General features: G+C 61.5%; 1 protein-coding gene across 1 annotated transcript; it reads left to right on the plus strand.

Annotated features, from left to right (window-relative positions):
- The first annotated feature begins 2,560 nt into the window (after positions 1–2,560).
- TCF7L1 (transcription factor 7 like 1) lies at positions 2,561–19,932 on the plus strand. The gene is made up of 12 exons (XM_042801380.1): positions 2,561–2,852; positions 2,937–2,997; positions 3,780–3,910; positions 15,577–15,660; positions 15,831–15,963; positions 16,513–16,615; positions 16,914–16,997; positions 17,452–17,595; positions 17,695–17,854; positions 18,187–18,294; positions 18,623–18,683; positions 18,754–19,932. Exons 1-12 carry the CDS (start codon positions 2,655–2,657, stop codon positions 19,233–19,235), a joined length of 1,749 nt encoding a protein of 582 aa, XP_042657314.1. The 5' UTR covers positions 2,561–2,654; the 3' UTR covers positions 19,236–19,932.
- The last annotated feature ends 268 nt before the right edge of the window (positions 19,933–20,200 follow it).

A 20,200-nucleotide genomic window follows, 5' to 3' on the forward strand; every position in this document is an offset into this window, starting at 1 on the left:
GCCCCTAAACACAGAGCAAGAAGCCGCTTGGGAAGGGGCAGATGTGAACTCCCCATTCAACACATAGATGGAAATGTTAATTAAAAGCAGGGTAATAAAACATCTGGAGGACTGGGAGCTGGGAAGGGCCGGCCAGCATGATACCCTGCAGCTGCCTCTCGCTGTTCCTTGAGAAACTTGGGCAGGGGGGACTGGGGTCACCACTTATTTAGAAGTTACAAAAGCCTTTTCATGAAGTATTTCAGGCAAAGCAACTGAAGAACCTTTGTGGAATGGAGCGAGGGGCTGCCGGCCTGGCGGGAAGGGGTGGGGAGAGGCTCTGGCCCCCAGGGACTGGGGATTTGGGGATTGTCCCCGGAGTCTGGTGAAACAGGGAGGCTGCAAGTCCAGGCAGAGATTGGGGTTCATGGTCAGGCTGTGGGTGATGGGATGGGATGAAGCCAGTTACTTGGAGGTGCTAGATGAAACCCCAGCGGGTGCCATCCTGGCAGCCTCCTGGGTGATGGGCAGCAGGATGAGCACCCGTCCCACCCGTGTGGCCCTGTCACAGGGGGACAAGCCCACCCTTCAAGAAAAAAAAAAAGAGGGAAAGGGTTTTCCAGTGGGTCTGTCCTCCAGGCTGGCTCAGAGCTGCACGGGCACCATGGTGGGACCCTGGCACCCTGCTCCTGGTGTGGGGCGAGGTGGGGAACCCCCTCTGATGTGGGTGATGGGGACACCCTGGTGGGATGGGGATGCCTGGGCAGACTGGGGACACTCAGGTATGGTGGGATGGGGCCACCTCAGTGGGACGGGGCCACCCTGGAGGGAAAGGGTCACCCTGGGGGTTCTCCTGCTACCTGGAGGCACCCAAATAGGATAGGGGCACCCCAGCAGGACAGGGACACCCTGATAGGATGGGGACACCTTGGGTGGGACAATGGCACCCAGATAGGATGGGATGCATCTGAAGAGGATGGGGCAGGGCAGGGACAACTTAAACAGGATGGGGGGGCCCGGATGGAACGGAGCGTCCTGGGTGGGATGAGGACACCCAGATGGGAGGGGGCACCCTGGGTGGGGTGGGGGGACCCTGAATGGGATGGGGACACCCAGATAGAAGGGGCACCCTGGATGTGATTGGGGAACCTCAGATGGGGCACCTTGGGTGGGGTAGAGGAACCCTTGGGCAAAATGGGGGGATCTTGGGCAGGGTGGGGGGTCCCATATGGTATGGGGGGGACCCTGGACGGGATGGAGGTACCAGGATGGGATGGTGGAACTCAGGTGGGATGGAGGGACCTGGGCAGGATGGAGGGTGCGCAGATGGGATGGGGGGACCCTGGTCGGGTTGGGGAGCCTGTGGGTGGGATGGGGGGGGGGGGGCCCTGGACGGGATGGGGAGCCCGTGGGTGGAATGGGGGGGGGCACCTGGACGGGATGGGGAGCCCGTGGGTGGGATGAGGGGGGCACCTGGACGGGATGGGGATCCCGTGGGTGGGATGGGGGGGGCCCTGGACGGGATGGGGATCCCGTGGGTGGGATGAGGGGAGCCCTGGACGGGATGGGGAGCCCGTGGGTGGGATGGGGGGGGCCCTGGACGGGATGGGGAGGCCGTGGGTGGGATGAGGGGGGCACCTGGACGGGATGGGGAGCCCGTGGGTGGGATGGGGGGGGCCCTGGACGGGATGGGGATCCCGTGGGTGGGATGAGGGGGGCACCTGGACGGGATGGGGAGCCCGTGGGTGGGATGGGGGGGGCCCTGGACGGGATGGGGAGCCCGTGGGTGGGATGGGGGGGGCACCTGGACGGGATGGGGAGCCCGTGGGTGGGATGGGGGGGGCCCTGGACGGGATGGGGATCCCGTGGGTGGGATGAGGGGGGCACCTGGACGGGATGGGGAGCCCGTGGGTGGGATGGAGGGGGCCCTGGACGGGATGGGGAGCCCGTGGGTGGGATGGGGGGGGCACCTGGACGGGATGGGGATCCCGTGGGTGGGATGGGGGGGGCACCTGGACGGGATGGGGAGCCCGTGGGTGGGATGGGGGGGGCCCTGGACGGGATGGGGAGCCCGTGGGTGGGATGGGGGGGGGCCCTGGACGGGATGGGGAGCCCGTGGGTGGGATGAGGGGGGCACCTGGACGGGATGGGGAGCCCGTGGGTGGGATGGGGGGGGCCCTGGACGGGATGGGGATCCCGTGGGTGGGATGAGGGGGGCACCTGGACGGGATGGGGATCCCGTGGGTGGGATGAGGGGGGCACCTGGACGGGATGGGGAGCCCGTGGGTGGGATGGGGGGAGCCCTGGACGGGATGGGGAGCCCGTGGGTGGGATGGGGGGGGCCCTGGACGGGATGGGGAGCCCGTGGGTGGGATGGGGGGGCCCTGGACGTGCCGGGGAGCCCTGGACGTGGCAGGGACACGCCGTCGGCTGGCACCCCGCGGGCGCCCTGTGGGCAGCGGGCTCGATCCGCTCCGAGCGGGGCCGGGCCGGGCCGGTCGGCGGAGCCGGTGGCGGGGCGGTGCGAGCGCCCTGCCCTGCCCCGCGGTGTCGGTTTGCAGCCGGGCTCCTCCTCCCCCCGCCGCCCCGCGCATTCCCGACCCTCCCGGGCGGCGGCGGCGGCGGCGGCGGGGGCCCGGCGGTGCCGGAGCGGGCGGCGGGGCCGGACCCCCACCATGCCGCAGCTGGAACCGGCGGGGGGGGACGACCTGGGGGCCCCCGACGAGCTCATCGCCTTCCAGGACGAGGGCGAGGAGCAGGATAAGGGCGCGGGGCGCGGCTCGGCCCACGGGGACCTGGACGAGCTCAAGTCCTCCTTGGTCAGCGAGACCGAGAATCGCGGCACCGGCACCGGCACCGGCTCCGACTCCGAGGTGAGCCCGGGGGGTGGTGGAGAGGCGGCGGAGGGGGGGGGAGGCGACCCCCGCCCGGCCCCGCTCACCGCCCTCTCCCCGCAGGCGGAGCGGCCCCCGCAGCCCCGGGAAAGTTTCCAGAAGCCGCGGGACTATTTGGCAGAAGGTACCGGCTCCGCTCCCGGTTTCCCCCCCCCTCGCCCCGCTCCCGGTCCCCGCCGCATCCCCCCGGGACCATCCGACACTTCGCAACTTCTTTGTTTTCGCCCCCGGCTGCGGGCGGGACCCCTCCAGCGTCTCCCCCTGTGTCCCCCGCTCCGTGTCCTCCCCTCCCGACCACCCCCCCGCCGTGAGCCTGGCCCCCACCGGCCCCAGGTCCCGCCCCCCCCCCCAACCCCCCCGCTCGGTAACCGGCCCCTGGGCGCTTCTTCACGGATGGACCCGTGCCCACCCCCATCCCCCTCCACGGAGGAACGGGGCTCGGGACATCCCCCCCCCCCCCCCCCCCCCGCAGCTGGGGCCTTTCTGGGAGTGACTAGCACCGCGACCCCCCCGCCTCGGAGGAACCGCCCCCTAGGACCCCCCACGTAGCCAGAATCCACCCCCCCGCCCGGGGGGAGACCGGTCCCAGGACCCACCCTGTTGCCAGCCCAGCCCCCCACCCCTTTGCAAGCGGGACCCCCTCCCGCGGGGACCGCACCTCCGCCGTAGCTGGGACCCCCCCAGAAGAACCAGGGACTTGGGCACCCTTAGAGGGAGCTGCCCGGCCCCCCCCCAAGTGAGAGGCTCAGACCCACGACTCTCCCTGCTTCTGGAAGCAGGACCTCCTCCCCACGGCTGGGACCTCCTAGAAGAACCCAGGACCCGCCCAGGGGACTTGTGCACCCCCAGAGAGATCATCCCCCCCCTCCCCACCGCCTCCTGACCCCTCTTTTCTTCTCTCCCCAGTGGTCAGACGACAACAAGATGGGGGTTTTTTTAAGGGCCCCCCCTACCCCGGCTACCCCTTCCTGATGCTCCCCGAGCTGGGCAGCCCCTACCTCGCCAACGGAGCCCTCTCCCCCGGTGGTGCCCGCACCGTAAGTGCCCCCCCGAACCCTCCCCCCCCCCCCCCAAGACCCCTTTTTGGGGATGCTCAGACCCTGCTTCGGCTCCAGCCAAGCCTCACACCCCATCCTGAAGGAAGGCAACTTCCTGGTGCTAAAAAAAAAACCCAGAAGAAATTATTTTTGGTTCACTTTGCCCCTTCCGGAGGGGGGGGGAATATGCACCCCAGGGGGGTTGGGAAGTTTGGGGGGGGTCTCGCCCCAGGCACCCTTCCCCGAAACCTGACCCTGAGCTGCGCCGCTTTTCTCATTTAAAAGGACTCCCTTCGACTTTTAAAGCTCTTAATGGGCTGACATTGTCTGTCCCTCCTTTGGCGTTTAGAAAACTGATTAAGCAAATTGAGGGAGCATTAGACTGGGGGGGGGGCGAGGCCCAAAGAAGAGCAGGATTGACCCCCCCCCAACCTTAACAGCATCCGTCTACACCCAAACCATCCCAAACACCAACCTGGTCTGGAAATACAAACCTATTTTTAGAAATATAAACCTATTTTAGTGACATAACCTACTCCATACCCAGCCCTTGCCTGCCTCAGTTTCCCCTCCCGCCATCCCGGGGGGGTTGTCTTCCCTTCCCCCCCCCCCCCCCCGGCCGGGATGCCGTGCCCGGTTGTGGTACCCGTCGCATCCCGGGCTGCAGCATCGCGCCACACTCGTGTTTTGATGGGTGTTATTTCTCGCTCTGGAGCCGCGGTGGTGGTGACACCTGATGGTTTTAAGCACGTTATTTGCTCGGGCTCTATAGGAAGCTGCATGACCGTATGGAATATATATAGGATGGCAAAAGTTGCTGCAATTAAAATGGCTTAAAATCCCCGGTGCGGGCTTGCCAGCCGGGATCCTGCTTTTCAGTGGCGTCATGTGGAGAATTTGCTATGTTTTTGGGGTTCTGCTTTTGCTTTATTGGAAGCAACTGGTTTGAATGGGCATCGAGCGTGAATCCTGGGCTGGGGAGGGCGGGGGGCCCCGGCCAGCTACCGGATTACATAAATATCCCCGTGTTTGGCCGGCAGCCGGGTGCCGGATAAAGGTTATATTCCCAATTTGTCACATTTGGTATTACTACATTTTGGAGATGATGCACAACTGGCCACGATCCCAAATACCGGCGAGGAATAAGGAATAATTAAAAGGGACTGGGGTTGCGATTGGTAGAAAAGAGCCACTAACGATGATTTAATGAATCCCAGAAAGGGGGATTAATTAAGAGGGGCTGGGAGAGGAGCTGATGTTGCATCCCGGTTTTGGACCCAGGGCTGGTGTTGAGCCTGGAGGGATGAGTGGGGATGGGAAAGCCCAGGATTGGGGCTGAATCCCGCTGGATTGGGGTGTTTCTGCGCGAAGCTGAGCCTGGGGCGCTGAACAAGCAAGGGGCATCGTGGTGGGGGCAAACTTGGGGTGCTGGGAAGATTTTGCGGATGCACGTCGTGGCCTGATGTGACCAGAGGGGCTCTTGGAGCCAAATTTTGCTGCGCCACTGGGGCAGGGTGAGGCCCCGCCGTATTCTGCAGCCACTTGGGCAATGAAAGCATCGGAGCTCTGCGCCGGTCAGCAGACCCCCCCCCCCCACTTTCCACCGGAGCGGCGGTGCAGGGATCTCCTGGATCCCGGGACATCATCATGCCAGCAAGCCCGGACTGGGTCCGGCTGGGCACAGCATCCTCCATCCTGCACCGGCTCCGGCCGGGCACAGCACCTCACGTGGCAGCATCGCCCGAGGGTACCCGGCTCTGCACCGACAAATCCGCTGCCGCCCTCGTCCCGGGAGGCTTCGAGGCAAGACCCAACACGTGAAGCGCAGAGGTGGTAGGAGGCAGGAGGCCACCGAGCAGCCCTGGGAGGTTTTTTTTTTTTTTTTATTCATTTCCTTTTTTTTTTTTTTCCTCCCCCCATCCATTGGGGGAAACGAGCTGATCTGCGGGATCCAGCCGTCCCGGTGGCTGCAGCATCCTTGCCATCTCTCAGCCGGGGTGCTGCCGACTGAACTGTGTGACTCTGCTGCATAAAAAAGGAAGATTTGGTGGGGGGGGAAAAAACCCAAACCTCAAATAATCTCTGCACCTGAGAGATGCTCTGAGGAGGCAGCCGGGGCGGGGGAAGGATGCTGGGGATGGACGTTTCTGTGGGTGCTGGTGTCGGACCCAGCAGCGGTGAAACTGCTGGAGGACTTTTTTTGGAGTAACGGGCAGGCAAACCGCTGCTCTTGCATCTCTCTGCTCCAAAAGATTTAGAAATCTGGAAAATATTTAGAAATCTGGAAACATGATGTCTTGGCGCACCCGAAACCAGGCAAATTGCCGCCATCCCCGTGCAAACCCGATGGGCACCGAGACGATGGGATGCTCCTGCCCTTTATCGGGGCTAATTCACTTTGCTCCAATGCCACCTGTGTTATTTGCAGACAGGACCCTGAAATTTGGGGTGTCCCCTTCAGTGTAATTTTTTCTGGTGATTCCTGGCCAGGGTGGTATTTTTTCTGGCCTCCCTAAGCCAGTGGAAGAATTTGGCAGGGGATAATGATGGCATTGCCGTTCCGAGCAGAGTTTTAGCCTGGTTTTCCCCATGGGTGCACTGGAAATTGGGAATTGGGGACACTTGAGGCTGAGTTTGGCTCCCTGGGATCATCGGAGCTGCAATTCCCAAAAATACGAAGATACCCAAGGTGGGATGGAAAGGAAAAGCTCTGGGCACGCACCAGCACCACGAGCTGGATGGATGCAAACCGCTGTTGCTGCCACGCTGGATCCATCCCATCGGGATCATTTGGAGCCGGCGTCTTTTATCCCAAGCCCAGAACAAGCCAAATCTGTATCGGGGCAAAATTGCACCCCAGGATCCTCCTCTGATCCCCGGCTCAGGGAGGGAGAGGGATGGGAATTGGCTGTTCTGCATCCCCAAAACAGGCACGGCCCCACCAGGGAGGCGAAGGCGAGACCATGCGTTGGCGGATAAAAAAACCCTTGCACTGGGTTGTCATTATTTCCCCCAAAAAAGCAGTTTAACCCCAGGAATTCGAGTCTGGAGGTGAGTATTTAAATAAACCCGAACCCTCCTCAGGCATGGAAATTCAGCCGAGGCACCCAAACAGCTCCCCGCGCCCTGCAATGATGCCACGCTCGTGTAATTAATGCACGCCGGTGTAATTAATGCTCACCAGCGGGTTGTGGTCCCAAAATAAATGAGAAAAAAATACACAACCTGGACTTGTTTCGTCTTTTTTTCCCCGTTCCTGAGATGAGCTCGCGATCTCCGTGCAGGCTGCAATACAGAGGCATATCTGTCTGCAAAAGAAAATATATCCTCTTAAACACGCGGCTGCCAAGAAAAATGATTAAAATACAGATTTTTGGCAAGAAAAAGGGTTGCTCCAAAAACCGGGCGGGTCTTGCCGGAGGCTCCGGCGGCAGCTCCGGCTGAGCAGGGAGGGTTTTGGCGCGCGCTCGTTGGGATGCGGGATGGAGGTGTTGGGATGGGGGGGGATTTTTTTCGGCTGCGGGGGCTTGCTCAGCACTCAGCGTCCTCTAACCGCGGTGGTTCGTCCATCACTGGTCGAGCTCTGGGCACCCCCTTGGGATTTGCTGGTTTATTTGGGATTTCTCCCACCCTAGCACTGCGGGCTTCCTTCCACACCTGGAAAATATTAAGAAAAAAAGGATTTTTCACACTTTTTGTCTTCTTCTCACCCTGTGCAGCTGCCGGGCCGAATGCAGGCCTTCCGGTAGTGAACTCTTCCCGTGCCTCAGTTTCCCCACTCTGAGGTGCTCCTGCCTGTTGAGCCTTCGCACACAATGGCCCCTTTATGTCTTCTCCTTAATTATGCTATTCGGCTAATTACCCAGGGGTTTTTTTTTGGTTGTTTTTTTTTTTTTTTTTCGTTAAATGAGACCTACAGGAGGTTTCCACTAACCCCCCCAACTTCTCCCTCCTCCCTCCCTTTTCCAACACGATTCCCAAATTAAAGCAATGAAGTAAGTGCTCCAGGCGACTCTCATAAGACCTGGTTTTGTTAAGGGGACTTAACGCGCATTCATCATCTTTCTGGTATTCTGAGCAGCTGCTTTTCATTAGTTTTTCTTCCTTGAAGTCGCTGGCGGGAGCGGGGGAAAGAGGAACCCGGAGAGAAGCGCCCAGCGCATCCCAGCCGGAGGAAGAGGAGGGTTAAGGGCGGGAGAAGGTTGGGCTTGTGCCGCGTCCCATCCCTCTGTGCTCATATTGGGGTTTGAGAGCGTTTTGGGGGGAGAAGGGATGGGTTGGGGTGTGATGGGCTAGGTGAAGGTGCCCTGAGGAGGAGGAAGGGACGGTGGTGATGCGCGGTTTCACGGCTTGCTTCTTTTTTGGGGGGTGTTTTTTTTTTGGCAGCGATGTCACCCCGTGTGCTCACCCTGGGGGTCCCGGAGGTGCAGAGGGCAGGGGGGAGGTCAGCGGGCAGCGCCGCCGGGTGAGCTGGTGACCCATGGGTGCTGCTGGCGGGTACAGGACCCCCTTGGTGCTCCCCCGAGCCTGGGTTCAACATCTGGCGGGATGCAGAGGTGCATCTCCGGAGGTGTCAGCCCCCAAAATCATGGGGTTTGTGGCCAGCAGGAGCGTGGCACCGTGATGGGACCATCTTCACCCCAAATTTCAGCAGCAGCATGGCTTCGAGTGACTTTTTCCATCATTCCCAGACCTTGGATGGGATCTTAAACATTTTACACGTGCAAAAGTCCATTAAAGTCCACCCTCCCTGCCTGGGCATCGCATGTCGCATCCCCCCAAGACCAAGGATGCTCGGGGTGGGGGGGCTTCTGAGCCGGTGGTGTTTTTTTTTTTTTTTTTGGCCGGGGCGGGGATGAGCCCTTTGCACCCGCTGGGATTCCCCCGGCGCGGATGCAGCCGCCGCCTGAATGTGGGATGAATGGAGCCATTCAGTGTGATGGACGGGAGCTGAAAGCTGCAGACAAAAGCCTCGGGGCAGCGGGGAAAACTTGTTGCCGCCAGGTCTGGGGAGAGGGGAGGGAACCGCTGGCAGTCGTGGGGGGGGGGTCCCGGCTTGCGTTGATCTGTCTTGCTCGGTGGCTGGGTACGTGCACGAGGGATGCTCAGGGTGCCCGCGGGTGAGGGATGCTTGGGGCATCCCCCCTGCCAAGGTCACTTTGGGATGAGGCTGCGCTCCGTGGGCTGCCCAGGAGCTGGCTTGGCCGGCGTCCTGGCGATGGTCCAGTCCCCATAAGCCTCATCCTGCTTCCTCCCATCCCTCACATCCCGCCTTTCCTCTCGCCGCCTTCCTCCGCGGAGCCACGGCCGGGGCCAAGCTGTTCAGCAGATGCCAGCCGGCATCCCCGGTGCTGTGACACGGGGATCTGCGCCTCGAGATAAGGTCGGCTTTAAGCGCCGCCTCTCTGAGCTCATCCCAAATGGGGTTTTTCTGGGCTTATTTTGTAGCTTCCAGCCACTTTTTTTCTGATTTCCCATCGCAGTGCTGTTGGCGTTTCCCACCCAGTTTGTGCTGGTGTCTGCGTGCCGCCGGCTGACAGCTTTGGGCTGCCTCGCGGGAATGATCAAGCATCCTTTATCCAGGGGTTGAAAGCTCTTGGTGCTGCGCCCATTCCCACCCCCAAATCAGTGTCCTTACCTGGGATGGCCTTTGCCTGGCCTGCGTCACCCTAGAAATGCCAGGAGGGGACAATGTGAGCTGTGGGGACAACCCAAGACACAGCATCATGCCTCCATATTACTCCTTTGCAGCCCTTTAAAAACTGCAGACCCCAATGGGAAAAGAAATAACCCCACCAGGAATTTTTGGGGTTTTCCTTGGTGGGATGCAGGGACACAGGAGACCCCCCAAAAGGTCTCGTCCCTGCTGGAAACCGCCATCCTGGCGTTCGTGGCCAACATCTGGAGGAGATTATTTGGCTGGGAAGCAGCTCGGAGGGGAGCGAGGCGGGGAGCGGGGGGTGAGGATTTACGGCTTGTTTCTTGGGCTGTAAATCCCAGCTGTAATTGGGATTTCTCCCTCCCTAATTATCCCCAGGGAAGCGGAACGCGGTGGCTCCCCGCGCAGGGATGCGGGACGGGCGATGGGCCGTGCGAGGCTGGGATGCTCTTCAGTTTTCCCCCTTTTCTTTGGCATTAAGGTGATTTATTCGAGCTCAAAGGACACCCGATACCTGGCACAGGAAGGCGAGAAACCAGGTCCCCTCTTTCCATTTCTCTCTGGCCCCTTCCCTGCCTTCGCTCCCAGCTCCAAAGCTCCCCATGGCTAGTGTACTGCCTGCCCCTTCGCTTTCCATTGCCCCTTAAGTGGGACTCACTTTCCATGTCCCCTGATTGCCTTCAAGAAGGAGCTTTTTCTCCCCTTTTTCCCCTCCCTTTCCCACCCTTCCCTCCCTTTTTTCCCACCACCTTTCCCCCCTCTTTTTTTCCCAGCCCCTTTCTCCCTCCTTTCCCTCCCTTCCCCCTCTGTTTCCTCTGTCTTACCTCTTTTCCCCCTTTTTCCTTTCACTCCCTTTCCCCCCCCCCCCCTTTTTTGGGGCTCAGCACCTTCAGCCCCCCTCCCCACATCTCACTTTGCACCAAAACCTCCTTTGCAGCGTGCTTGGGTTTGTAGTCCCGGGACCTCCTGCTGGGGAAGATTTGGGGCTTTTCCAGCTTTTTGCTCCCAGACACAGAGTTTTATTGAATCAGATGATGCATCGAGCCTAGAAAACACACTTCTCTCAAAAATCCCATCTCTCTTTGACCCCCTGAGCTGTTAGAAGCAAACTTTGGCTGGTTTTATCCCAAATGAGCCAGTGATACTGCTCAGCGCCAGGATCCCGGGATGCTACAAGGCCAGAGCATCCAACACCCAGACAAAGATTTTTGGGGGGCTCCATTAAACAACCCACAAAACCCTATTCTCTGTCCCAATGTTTGGCTTTTCCCTTCTCCCCCGGCATGGTTTTGGGATGTATTTTGGGGGAAAAATGGCTAGAGCAGAGGCGGGAGGGGGAAGGGTGAGCTGTCAGTTATCCTGCAGCTGTGTAAACAGGCTGGGAGTGAGGAGGGCTGGGGGGGATCTGCGAGGGCTGTAGCGGGGCTGTGTTCAGGCTTGCCAAGCCTGGAGGCTTTGCAAAGCCCCAGGAATTTGGGCTGAAAAAGGCGACGGCACAGGGATGGGCGATTTGGGGTCACTGTCCCCCACCACCTGCCCCTGGCTGCTCCTGGGGACAGAGGTGGCGTGAGAGGGACAGACATCAGGGATGTGCCAGCAGGATGCTTCCACAGGTGCTTTCCAGCTCACCCGTGGGGGTTTTGGGGATGAGGATGAAGTGGCCGGGTGCCGGTATTGTGTAGATCTTCTCGGCGGCGCCGGTGGTTCCTGCAGGGTCGTCTCCGGGCTGCAGCATGTGTAGGCAAAGGGAAAAGCCAGCACGGAGGCTTTCCACACCCAGCGCCTGCAGGTAATGTTTTACCTGGAAAAATGACAGCTCAGGTCCCAAACAGACCTTTTCTCTCCCAAAATGAGAGGCGGGTGGCCGCCAAGCCCGAGCCTTTGGGTCTGGCAGAGAGGAGCCTGCTGCGACCCTGTGCCATCTCACCAGGACACGCAACGTTGGGACAAGTGATGTTGGGATGTGCAGCATCAGGAGGACAAGCAGTGCTTGGAGACGGAACACCAGGACAGGCAACACCGGGATCCACAATCCTGGGGCATGCAGTACTGGGAGAGGCAACGCTGAGACACCAGTTGCCAGGGCATGGAACACCAGGACTTGGGATGCTTTGATGTGCAACACAAGACACACAACGCTGGGACATGCAACACTGGGACACGCAACACCAGGACACACAACACCAGGATACATAATCCTGGAATATGTGATGCCGTGACAACGCTGGGGTATGCAATCCTGGGATGTGCAACGCCAGGAGGTACAATCCTGGGACACGAGGAGCTGGGACATGCAACACTGGGTCACTCAATTCTGGGACACGCGATGCCGGGACATACAATGCCGGGACACGTGGTGCTGGGTCATGCCACGCTGGGACATGCAACACCAGGACATGTGAGAGTGGGACACTGAACGCCAAGCCACGCGATGCTGGGACACGCAGGGCCAGCTCTGCCGCCAGCCAGGGCTTTTCCCTCTTCCCAGGGAAAATGTCTCAGCTGGGATCGAGCCCCGTGCACGGAAGAGGAGAGGAAATCCGCTCATTAAAGCCTCTAATTGGGCATTAGGGGATCCCACGGCGTTTGCGCCTCCTCCTCGAGCGTGGAGGCGAAATGCTGCTGCCACTGCCACGCGGCACGACCCCCCCTCAACACACCGGTCCCCCTTCCTCCGGCTGCTGGGGCCACAGGGCGGCCGCTCGCCCCACCCCGGGGAGGGGACAGACAGACAGACAGACAGGAGACTTCCTTGTGGTCCTACCGCTCTGGCAGGGAAGGGGTTAACCTGCTTTTAATTGTGGGGTGGCTGGTAACGAGGAACCAGAACTTGCTCTAATCTCTCTGGAATGTGACCGATTTTCAACTATTTTCTTCTTTTTTTTTTTTTTTTTTTTTAAATAGCTCCAATCCGCCACTCGCGCGCGGTTCCCGCACGTGGTGGTACAGTGGGAGCTGTGTCCAGGCAGGGGCCAAGGGGAACGTGGGGAGGGGGCGTGGAGGGGGGGGGGGGGGGCGCGCTTCATTTTTCCACATTACCACTGAACCGTTTGCCAGCTCCCCCCCTCTTTGTATATTTTGAAAAGGTCCCCCCCCCCTTCCTCTCCCCTCCCCGGCCTCCTGAAACGGCTTCAAAATGAGAAGCAGCCTTTTATATCCCGGGCCTTTCCCCAGCCGCCGTCCCCCAGCGGCTTCTCCGCTTACAGAATAGACGAGAAAGCCCCCTTTGTGATGGGGGCAGCGGGCAGGGGATGGCGAGGCGGAGCCGAAGGCACCCGTCGGGGGTGCGGGGGGGCATCTCCTGCCTCACCCCAGCACGGCCCCGGGGGAGGGGGGGGGGGGGGACACCCCGGTGCAGTGGGAGGGATGGTGGGGCGCCTCGCGTCTTGGAGGGGCACGGCCCTGGGGATGTTGGGGTGGCCCACGCGTCACCCTGGCACGGCTGCAGGGACGCGCCGGGCACCTCGGGCACGGCCAGAGGGATGTCGGGGCATCTCGTGTGTCAGCCAGGCGCTCCCCCCCCCGCACCCCGGGGATGCCCAGGGCACCTCGTCTGTTGCCCATCATGGGGCACCTTGCGCGTTGGCAGCCCCAGGGACGCTCAAGGGCACCATAACGTGTCGCTGCGGGGGTGTCGGAGCGCCCCGTGCGTTGCCCCAGTGCAGCCGTGGGGATGTTGGGGCGTCCCCCGCGTCGCCCCAGCACGGCGACAGGGATGTCGGGGCACCCTGTACCTCATCCCGGCGTGGCCCCAGGGACGCTCGGGGCACCCCACACATCACCCCGGCACGGACGTAAGGATGCTCAGGGCATCTCTTGCAACCCCCCAGCCAGGGATGCTGCCCCAGCCAGCCCGGGAGCATCTCAGGCCGAAAAACCCTCTTCCCGTCCACGCGACGCTGCAGCTTTGGTGGCACGTGGGGCGGCGGCGCTCGGCTGCTTGGAACCAGCCCGGAGTTGTACAGCAGCCAGACCCCGGGGCTTCCCCGCCTCAGCCCGGCGGCTTTGATCACCCAGATTTGGAGGAGGCATCAAAGCCAGCGCTTCAGGAAACGGCTCCTACTTGTACTGGGGGAGCGCGGGGTGCGCGGCAGGTCACGGCGCGAGCCCGCGCGGGTCACGGGGCCGCTCGCATACCAGGCGTGCTCCAAGCGCGCGGAGCGCCCTGGCTCCCTGCCTCCTCCGCAACCGGCCTTCAGAGGAGCGGCCGCAGGGCTGGATATGGTTACGGCCCCCCCGGCACCCGTGGGTCTGTCTTGCCGCTGTTATCCCGGCGGTGCCAAAAAAATCTCCCCAGGGAAGGGGCGCGGGGGGCACCGGGCCCGGGATGCTGGAGCCGCCCCTGCGTGCGGGATGGGGACGGGGTGTGAGGCACCTGGTTTAGGTGGTGAAGCAGGTTTTTGAGGGGGGGGGGATCCTCTGTGCCAGCAGTTGCGGGAGCCGTTGGGTCATTGGGAAATCCTCATCTCGGGCTTCCGGGGGTGGTTTTTGGTGGTGACTTTACCGGCGGCCCCAGTTTGCTGGTGGGATTGTTCCCGGGGGTCCCGGCGCGTCCCAGCAGGCAGCGTTGTGTCTTTTCCGGGCTGCTGGGACATGTTGGTGGGGTTGTGGCTTATCCAGAGGTGTGGGGTGCCCGGCGGTGCGGGGCTGAGTGCCGGCGGGAAAGGGGGTGTGCGGGGGGATGCTGGAAGAAGTGCTGGAGATGGGGCGAGGGTGATACTGGAGATGGGGAGGGGATGCTGGAGATGGAGGGAGGATACTGGAGGTGCAGGGAAGATATTGGAGATGCCAGGGGATGCTGGGGATGGAGGGAGGATACTGGAGGTGCAGGGAAGATATTGGAGATGTCAGGGGATGCTGGGGATGGAGGGAGGATACTGGAGATAGACGGGAGGACAGTGGAGGTGCAGGAGATGCAGAATGGATGCTGGGGGTACTGGAGATACAAGAGGGGGATGCAGGGGATATGCGGGGGGGAATGTGGTGTGCAGGGAGGGATATTGGAGATGCTGGAAGGGATGATGGAGACTGGGAGAAAGGGGGAGGCGATGTGTGTGGGGGGATACAGGACACTTTGGGGGGCTGCAGGAGGATGCAGGCAAGGGTGCGTCTGTCCAGCCGTGGAAGAGTTAACGCTCCCCGCAGCTCCTCGCTGGGTTTTCCTTCCAGCTGCTTCGGATCAGGAAGGTTTGTGCAGCGGGGAAATTCCTGCACGCAGCTGCGGCCCCGTCCAGGCCACATTCCCCAGCCCCGGCATCTCGCGGGACGCGCCTCCCTCCCGCTGTCTGCCGGGAAATGCCTCCAGCCCCCCTCCGCCGAAAAACACAACACAAAGCACCTTTCTTTCAGGGGCTGCTTACGTCCAGTGCCAGGGAGACAAATCCTTGTGTCGCAGCAAGGTTTAACCCAAGGAGGGGGAAGAGACCCCTAAAAGCCCCATATTTCCCTCCCCTCACAACTCGTTGCAATTTGGGGCTGGTTTCTTGCCTTCTGGCAATTTGGGGTTGGTGCCAGTGCCCTGGGGACTGGGGATAGGGAGGGAACACCCCCCCACCCCGGCATGGAGACCACCCTGGGGCTGAGCCCCACAGGCGGTTGCAGCTTGTGCAGTGCTGTGCTGGGCATTGCCACGTCCCAAAAAGTCTCTTTTTTGGGGTAGGGTAAGGTGGCATCGGCGCAGGCGGGTGGGGAATTGCGGCAAGGGGATCTGGGGGCTTGTGGCTCCCCAGCAAGACAGCACCATTTGGGGCAGAGATTTGGGATTTGGGGGTTTGCACCATTTGGGGCAGGTATTTCAGATTCAGGATTTAGGGCTTTGCACCATTTATGGGATCTGTTGGGGTCTATAGGGCTGAAAACAGCCCCATGTGCCCCCCCAAACCCCTTTGCCACCACTCTGTGGGTTGGGGTGTCCCCGGCTGAGCCTGCAGCCGGGGCTGGGGGGATGTTTTGGGGCTGAGGGGTGTTTGGGGGGCTGGCGGAGGGCGTCAGTCCAGCTCTCCTGCAGTACCTGCAGATGAAGTGGCCGCTGCTGGACGTGCCCGCCGGAGCCACACTGAAGGACAGCCGCTCGCCCTCACCCGCACACTTGGTAAGAGCAGCCAAATCCCACGGCACTGATGGGTTTCCCAGGGTGGGGGGGGGGGGGGAAACCCCACTCCAGCCCCCCATGAAGCTGATACAGTGCCCATGGTGGGGGTCTTTTGGGAGGGGTTGGCCACTGTTTTGCCCTCTCATGTGCTCTCCCTCGCCGCCCCACAGTCGAACAAGGTCCCGGTGGTGCAGCACGCCCATCACATGCACCCGCTGACGCCACTCATCACCTACAGCAACGACCACTTCTCGCCAGGCTCGCCGCCCGGCCACCTCTCGCCGGAGATCGACCCCAAAACGGGTGAGCATGAGGTAGGGGGGAGGGGATGGCATCAGCCGAGCTGGGACGCTGTCGCGTGAGCAAAGGGACCGTGACAGTGTCGGTGCCGTGCTGAGAATGGGGCGCTCCCTGTCCAGCGGTCCCTCTGCTTCCCAGATGGTTTTCACAGCCTGGTCCCTGGGTGGTGGGAAGGGGATGCGGCCGGTGGTCGGGGATGGGTCCTCGCCTGGTTGGGGTGCATGGGGAACCCCCCTAAGTCTCCGTTATGGTTGTCTCAGCATCCTCTTCCTGTGGTCCAGGTGGGCAGATGGGCGCTGGGAGAGAGATGGGGTGCTTGGCAGTAGATGGGATGCTCAGACAGAGATGGGTGCTGGGAGGGGGATGCTCAGAGGGAGACAGGGTGCTTGGAGGGAGGTGGGATGCTTGGAGGGAGACTGTGCTCAGAGGGAGACAGGGTGCTTGGAGCAAGAAGGGGTGCTCGGAGGCAGACAGGGTGCCTGCAGGCCGATAGGGAGCTCAGGGGCTGCCACGTCCGTGTCTGAAGATTCCTTCCCCTCCCTCCCTTGGCAGGAATCCCGCGGCCGCCGCACCCGTCCGAGCTGCCCCCCTATTACCCGCTGTCTCCAGGAGCCGTGGGCCAGATCCCGCACCCGCTGGGCTGGCTCATGCCACAGTAAGGATGGACTTGACCCAGGGCTGGGGGGTCTCACCCATCCCTGTGTCCCTGTCCCCGGGAAGGTCCGACGAGCCCCATGTCCCCCTGAGTCCTTCCTCCTCTTCCCAGTTTATCCACTTTTTCCCCTGCAAGCTCGGTGGGATGGCAAGGGCTCCCATGGGGGTTGGGAAGGGAGGTGCTCCCTACCACTGGAAATTTTGGAAATCATCAGGATGGAGATTGGCCAGAGACCAGTCCAAGGGTCTCCATGAACTGGTGAGGGATATTTTGTCCACTAAAGATTGTGCGTTTGCAGGCAAGGACAGCCCATGTACTCCATCCCTCCTGGTGGCTTTCGGCATCCCTACCCTGCCCTTGCCATGAATGCCTCCATGTCCAGGTGGGTCTCAGCAGGGACAAAGGACCTTCCTTGGGCGTCCCCGAGCTGGCAGCGGGTTTTTGGCTGCTTCCCTGAGGGCAATGCAGGACTCAGCCCCGCAGCAGCATTGGCAGTGGGTGGTCCCGGGGAGACCCTGCTCTGCACAGGCACAGACCAGTCCCAGGAGGTTGTGATGGCCTCCTCAGCCAAAAACACCCCTGGGAGGGTGCGGATGGTCCCCACAGGTGGGGGGAAAGCAACATCCCATGGGCTCAGGGCATTGCTTAATTTGGGTCCGTGTTACCATCTTGCACAAGCTGGGGTGGGATCCAGTGTGAAACCAGACCCCTGACTGGGTTGAAGCTGGTGGTCTCTTAACCCAGGAGGTTCTCAGGAGTGTTTGGGGTGGAAACTGGGGGCTGTTGGTGCCCGTGGGGAACTGATGAGCCCTCCCCTCCCACTCCCTCCGCTGCAGTTTGATGTCCAGCCGTTTCTCCCCACACATGGTCCCACCACCCACGCATGGGCTGCACCCCTCGGGCATCCCGCACCCGACCATCGTCTCGCCTATCGTGAAGCAGGAACCCACCCAGCCCAGCGTCAGCCCCGGAGGCAACTCGTGAGTTGGGGACAGGATGGTCCCGGGGACAGGAGCTCATCCCCTGGGCGCCCTGCATGGTGCAGAGCGGGTCCTGACCCACCATCCTGCTCGTTGCAGGAAATCCCCCGTCACTGTGAAGAAGGAGGAGGAGAAGAAACCCCACATCAAGAAGCCGCTCAACGCCTTCATGTTATACATGAAGGAGATGAGGGCCAAGGTGGTGGCCGAGTGCACGCTGAAAGAGAGCGCTGCCATCAACCAGATCCTGGGCAGGCGGGTACAGGCATTTCCCTTGACATCGGCATTGCGCCCACATGCTGCCCATTTGTGACCTTAAAAGGGCTTTCAGCCCCCTTTACTCCACCTCTCCCCACGGCTCAGTGCCTTGACCTGGGTCATCACCAGTCCAGGAGGTCCCAGGGAGCTGGTGGGGACCGGGATGGCGAGAGGATGGGGTGAGCTGGGAGCTCTGCAGCCCCAGGGCAGCGTGTCCTCGGGGCCAGCAAGCGCGGCTTTGGGATTTCCAGTGTGGCTTTGGGATTGGCACCATGAGCTTGGGGTCTGCAGCGTGGCTTTGGGGTCTGCAGCGTGGTCTCTCCCTCCCTGCAGTGGCACTCGCTGTCGCGGGAGGAGCAGGCGAAGTACTACGAGCTGGCGCGGAAAGAGCGGCAGCTGCACTCGCAGCTCTACCCGACGTGGTCGGCGCGGGACAACTACGTACGTGTGCCCCCCCTCCAAGCCCCATGGCCACCGGGACCGGCCGGGAGGAGGTCTCCCCTTGCCAGGGTCCCGGATGGCTCCTGTCTGAGGGAATTTGGCTGGTGGGAGGTTGCTGGCTGTGCTGTCAGTGTTTGGGGTGCTGAGGGCAGTGGGCGATGGTGCTGAGTCCCTGGGGATGCCCTGCTTGCCATCAGTGGCTCCTGCATCCCCGCGAGCTGCTCTGGGGCACCATCAGCCCCAATTCTCCAATTCCCATCCAACGAGCAGCCCCCAAGGGCTCTCCGGTGGCAAAAAAGCTGCATAAGGACTTTATAATATTTTCCAGGGCAAGAAAAAGAAGAGAAAGCGAGAGAAGCTGGCCCAGCAGCAAAGCCACGACATGGAGAGTGAGTATCCCCCCTGCCAGCCTCCCTCCTCCAGCTTTTGGCCGCTCACGCCGTCCTCCATCGTTCGCAGGCTCCCTGGCATCCAAGAGCAAGAAGCCGTGCGTGCAGTACCTGCCGGCTGAGAAACCGTGCGACAGCCCCGCCTCGTCCCACGGCAGCATGCTGGATTCGCCCGCCACGCCGTCGGCCGCCCTGGCATCCCCGGCCGCGCCAGCTGCCACCCACTCGGAACAGGCTCAGCCCCTCTCGCTCACCACCAAGCCGGAGGCCAGGGCTCAGCTCGCCATGCATTCGGCCGCCTTCCTCTCGGGCAAAGCCGTCTCTTCTTCTTCCTCCTCCTCCTCCTCCTCCTCCTCTTCCTCCTCCTCCTCCTCCTCGAGCCTCAGCAGCCCACCCTCGCTCCTCTCCAGACCCATCCCCTTCACCTCAGTGCCCTCCACGGCTCTCCTGTCCTCGCCTCCGTCCTTCGCGGCCACCATCCCGTCCCCGCAGGCTGCCCTGGCCGCGCTGCAAACGCAGCCCCTTTCCCTGGTCACCAAACCTGCTGACTAAGGGAAAAACTTGTCCCCCCTTGTCCCGTCCCGTCTGTCCCCTCCCTGCTGTACATTGCAGAAGCCACAATCAAGATTCAAACACAGCCAAAACCATTATTGGTCAATATTTGACCCTTTCTGAACTCTTTTGTAAGCAGACTCTGGAGGAAGGGGCTTTCTGCTCGGAGCTGCTGCCAGCAGTTGACCTAAAGACCGTTTTTATTAAAAAAAAGGAGAAAAAAAAAAAAAAAAAAAAAAAAAAAAAGGAAAATAAACCCTCCACAAGCTGCCGAGGATGGAAATCTGCGAGCTGAGCGTGGGTGCGAGCCGAGTGCCTGTCGCTGCCACAGGGTGCGGTGATGCCAACGGCCCAGCACGGGCATGCCAGCACCGACCGCGGCGGGCGCTGAGCTGGGGAGCTGGGGTCAGTGCTCCGTCCCGCAGGCAAGAGCAGAAACACTGGCTACTGAGCCAGTGCCTCTGGATGCTCCTAAATCCTCCCGTCCTGCGGCTCTGCTCCCAGCCACAGCGACTGCCTTTGCTCCGTCCCGGCGAGGAGCCAGATCCTGCCCTGAGGATGCTGCACCGTCGGCCCCGCTCCTTCCCGCGGTCGTGCTGGGGTGGGCAGGATCCAGGGCTGAGCCCTGGGTGGGGGGTGGTTTTTCCCCTGGAAACCCTGTTATTTTTCACAAAAAGAAATAAAACTACAGCTGCAACTTGCTGCGTGAGCGTGGTCAGTGGGGGAAGCGCTCACTCCTTGCCCATCGCCACCTTCTCCCCGCCGGTGCTCAAGCGTCACCGTGCCCCAGGAAACATCTTGGGATGGGGCTCCAGTCCAGCCCCAGAGCGGGGCACAGGGCCAGGCATGGCCCCAGCCTGACAGCATCACCCAGACGCCTCCATCGATGGGCACAGGGTGATTTTGGGGTGCCCATCACAACCCTGTGATGAAGTGAGCAGGCAGCGCACGGTTTGCTGGAGCGA

The sequence above is a fragment of the Tyto alba genome, unplaced genomic scaffold (assembly GCF_018691265.1).
Source record: "Tyto alba isolate M040663 unplaced genomic scaffold, T.alba_DEE_v4.0 Super-Scaffold_34, whole genome shotgun sequence".
In the NCBI taxonomy this organism is placed as follows: Eukaryota; Metazoa; Chordata; class Aves; order Strigiformes; family Tytonidae; genus Tyto; species Tyto alba.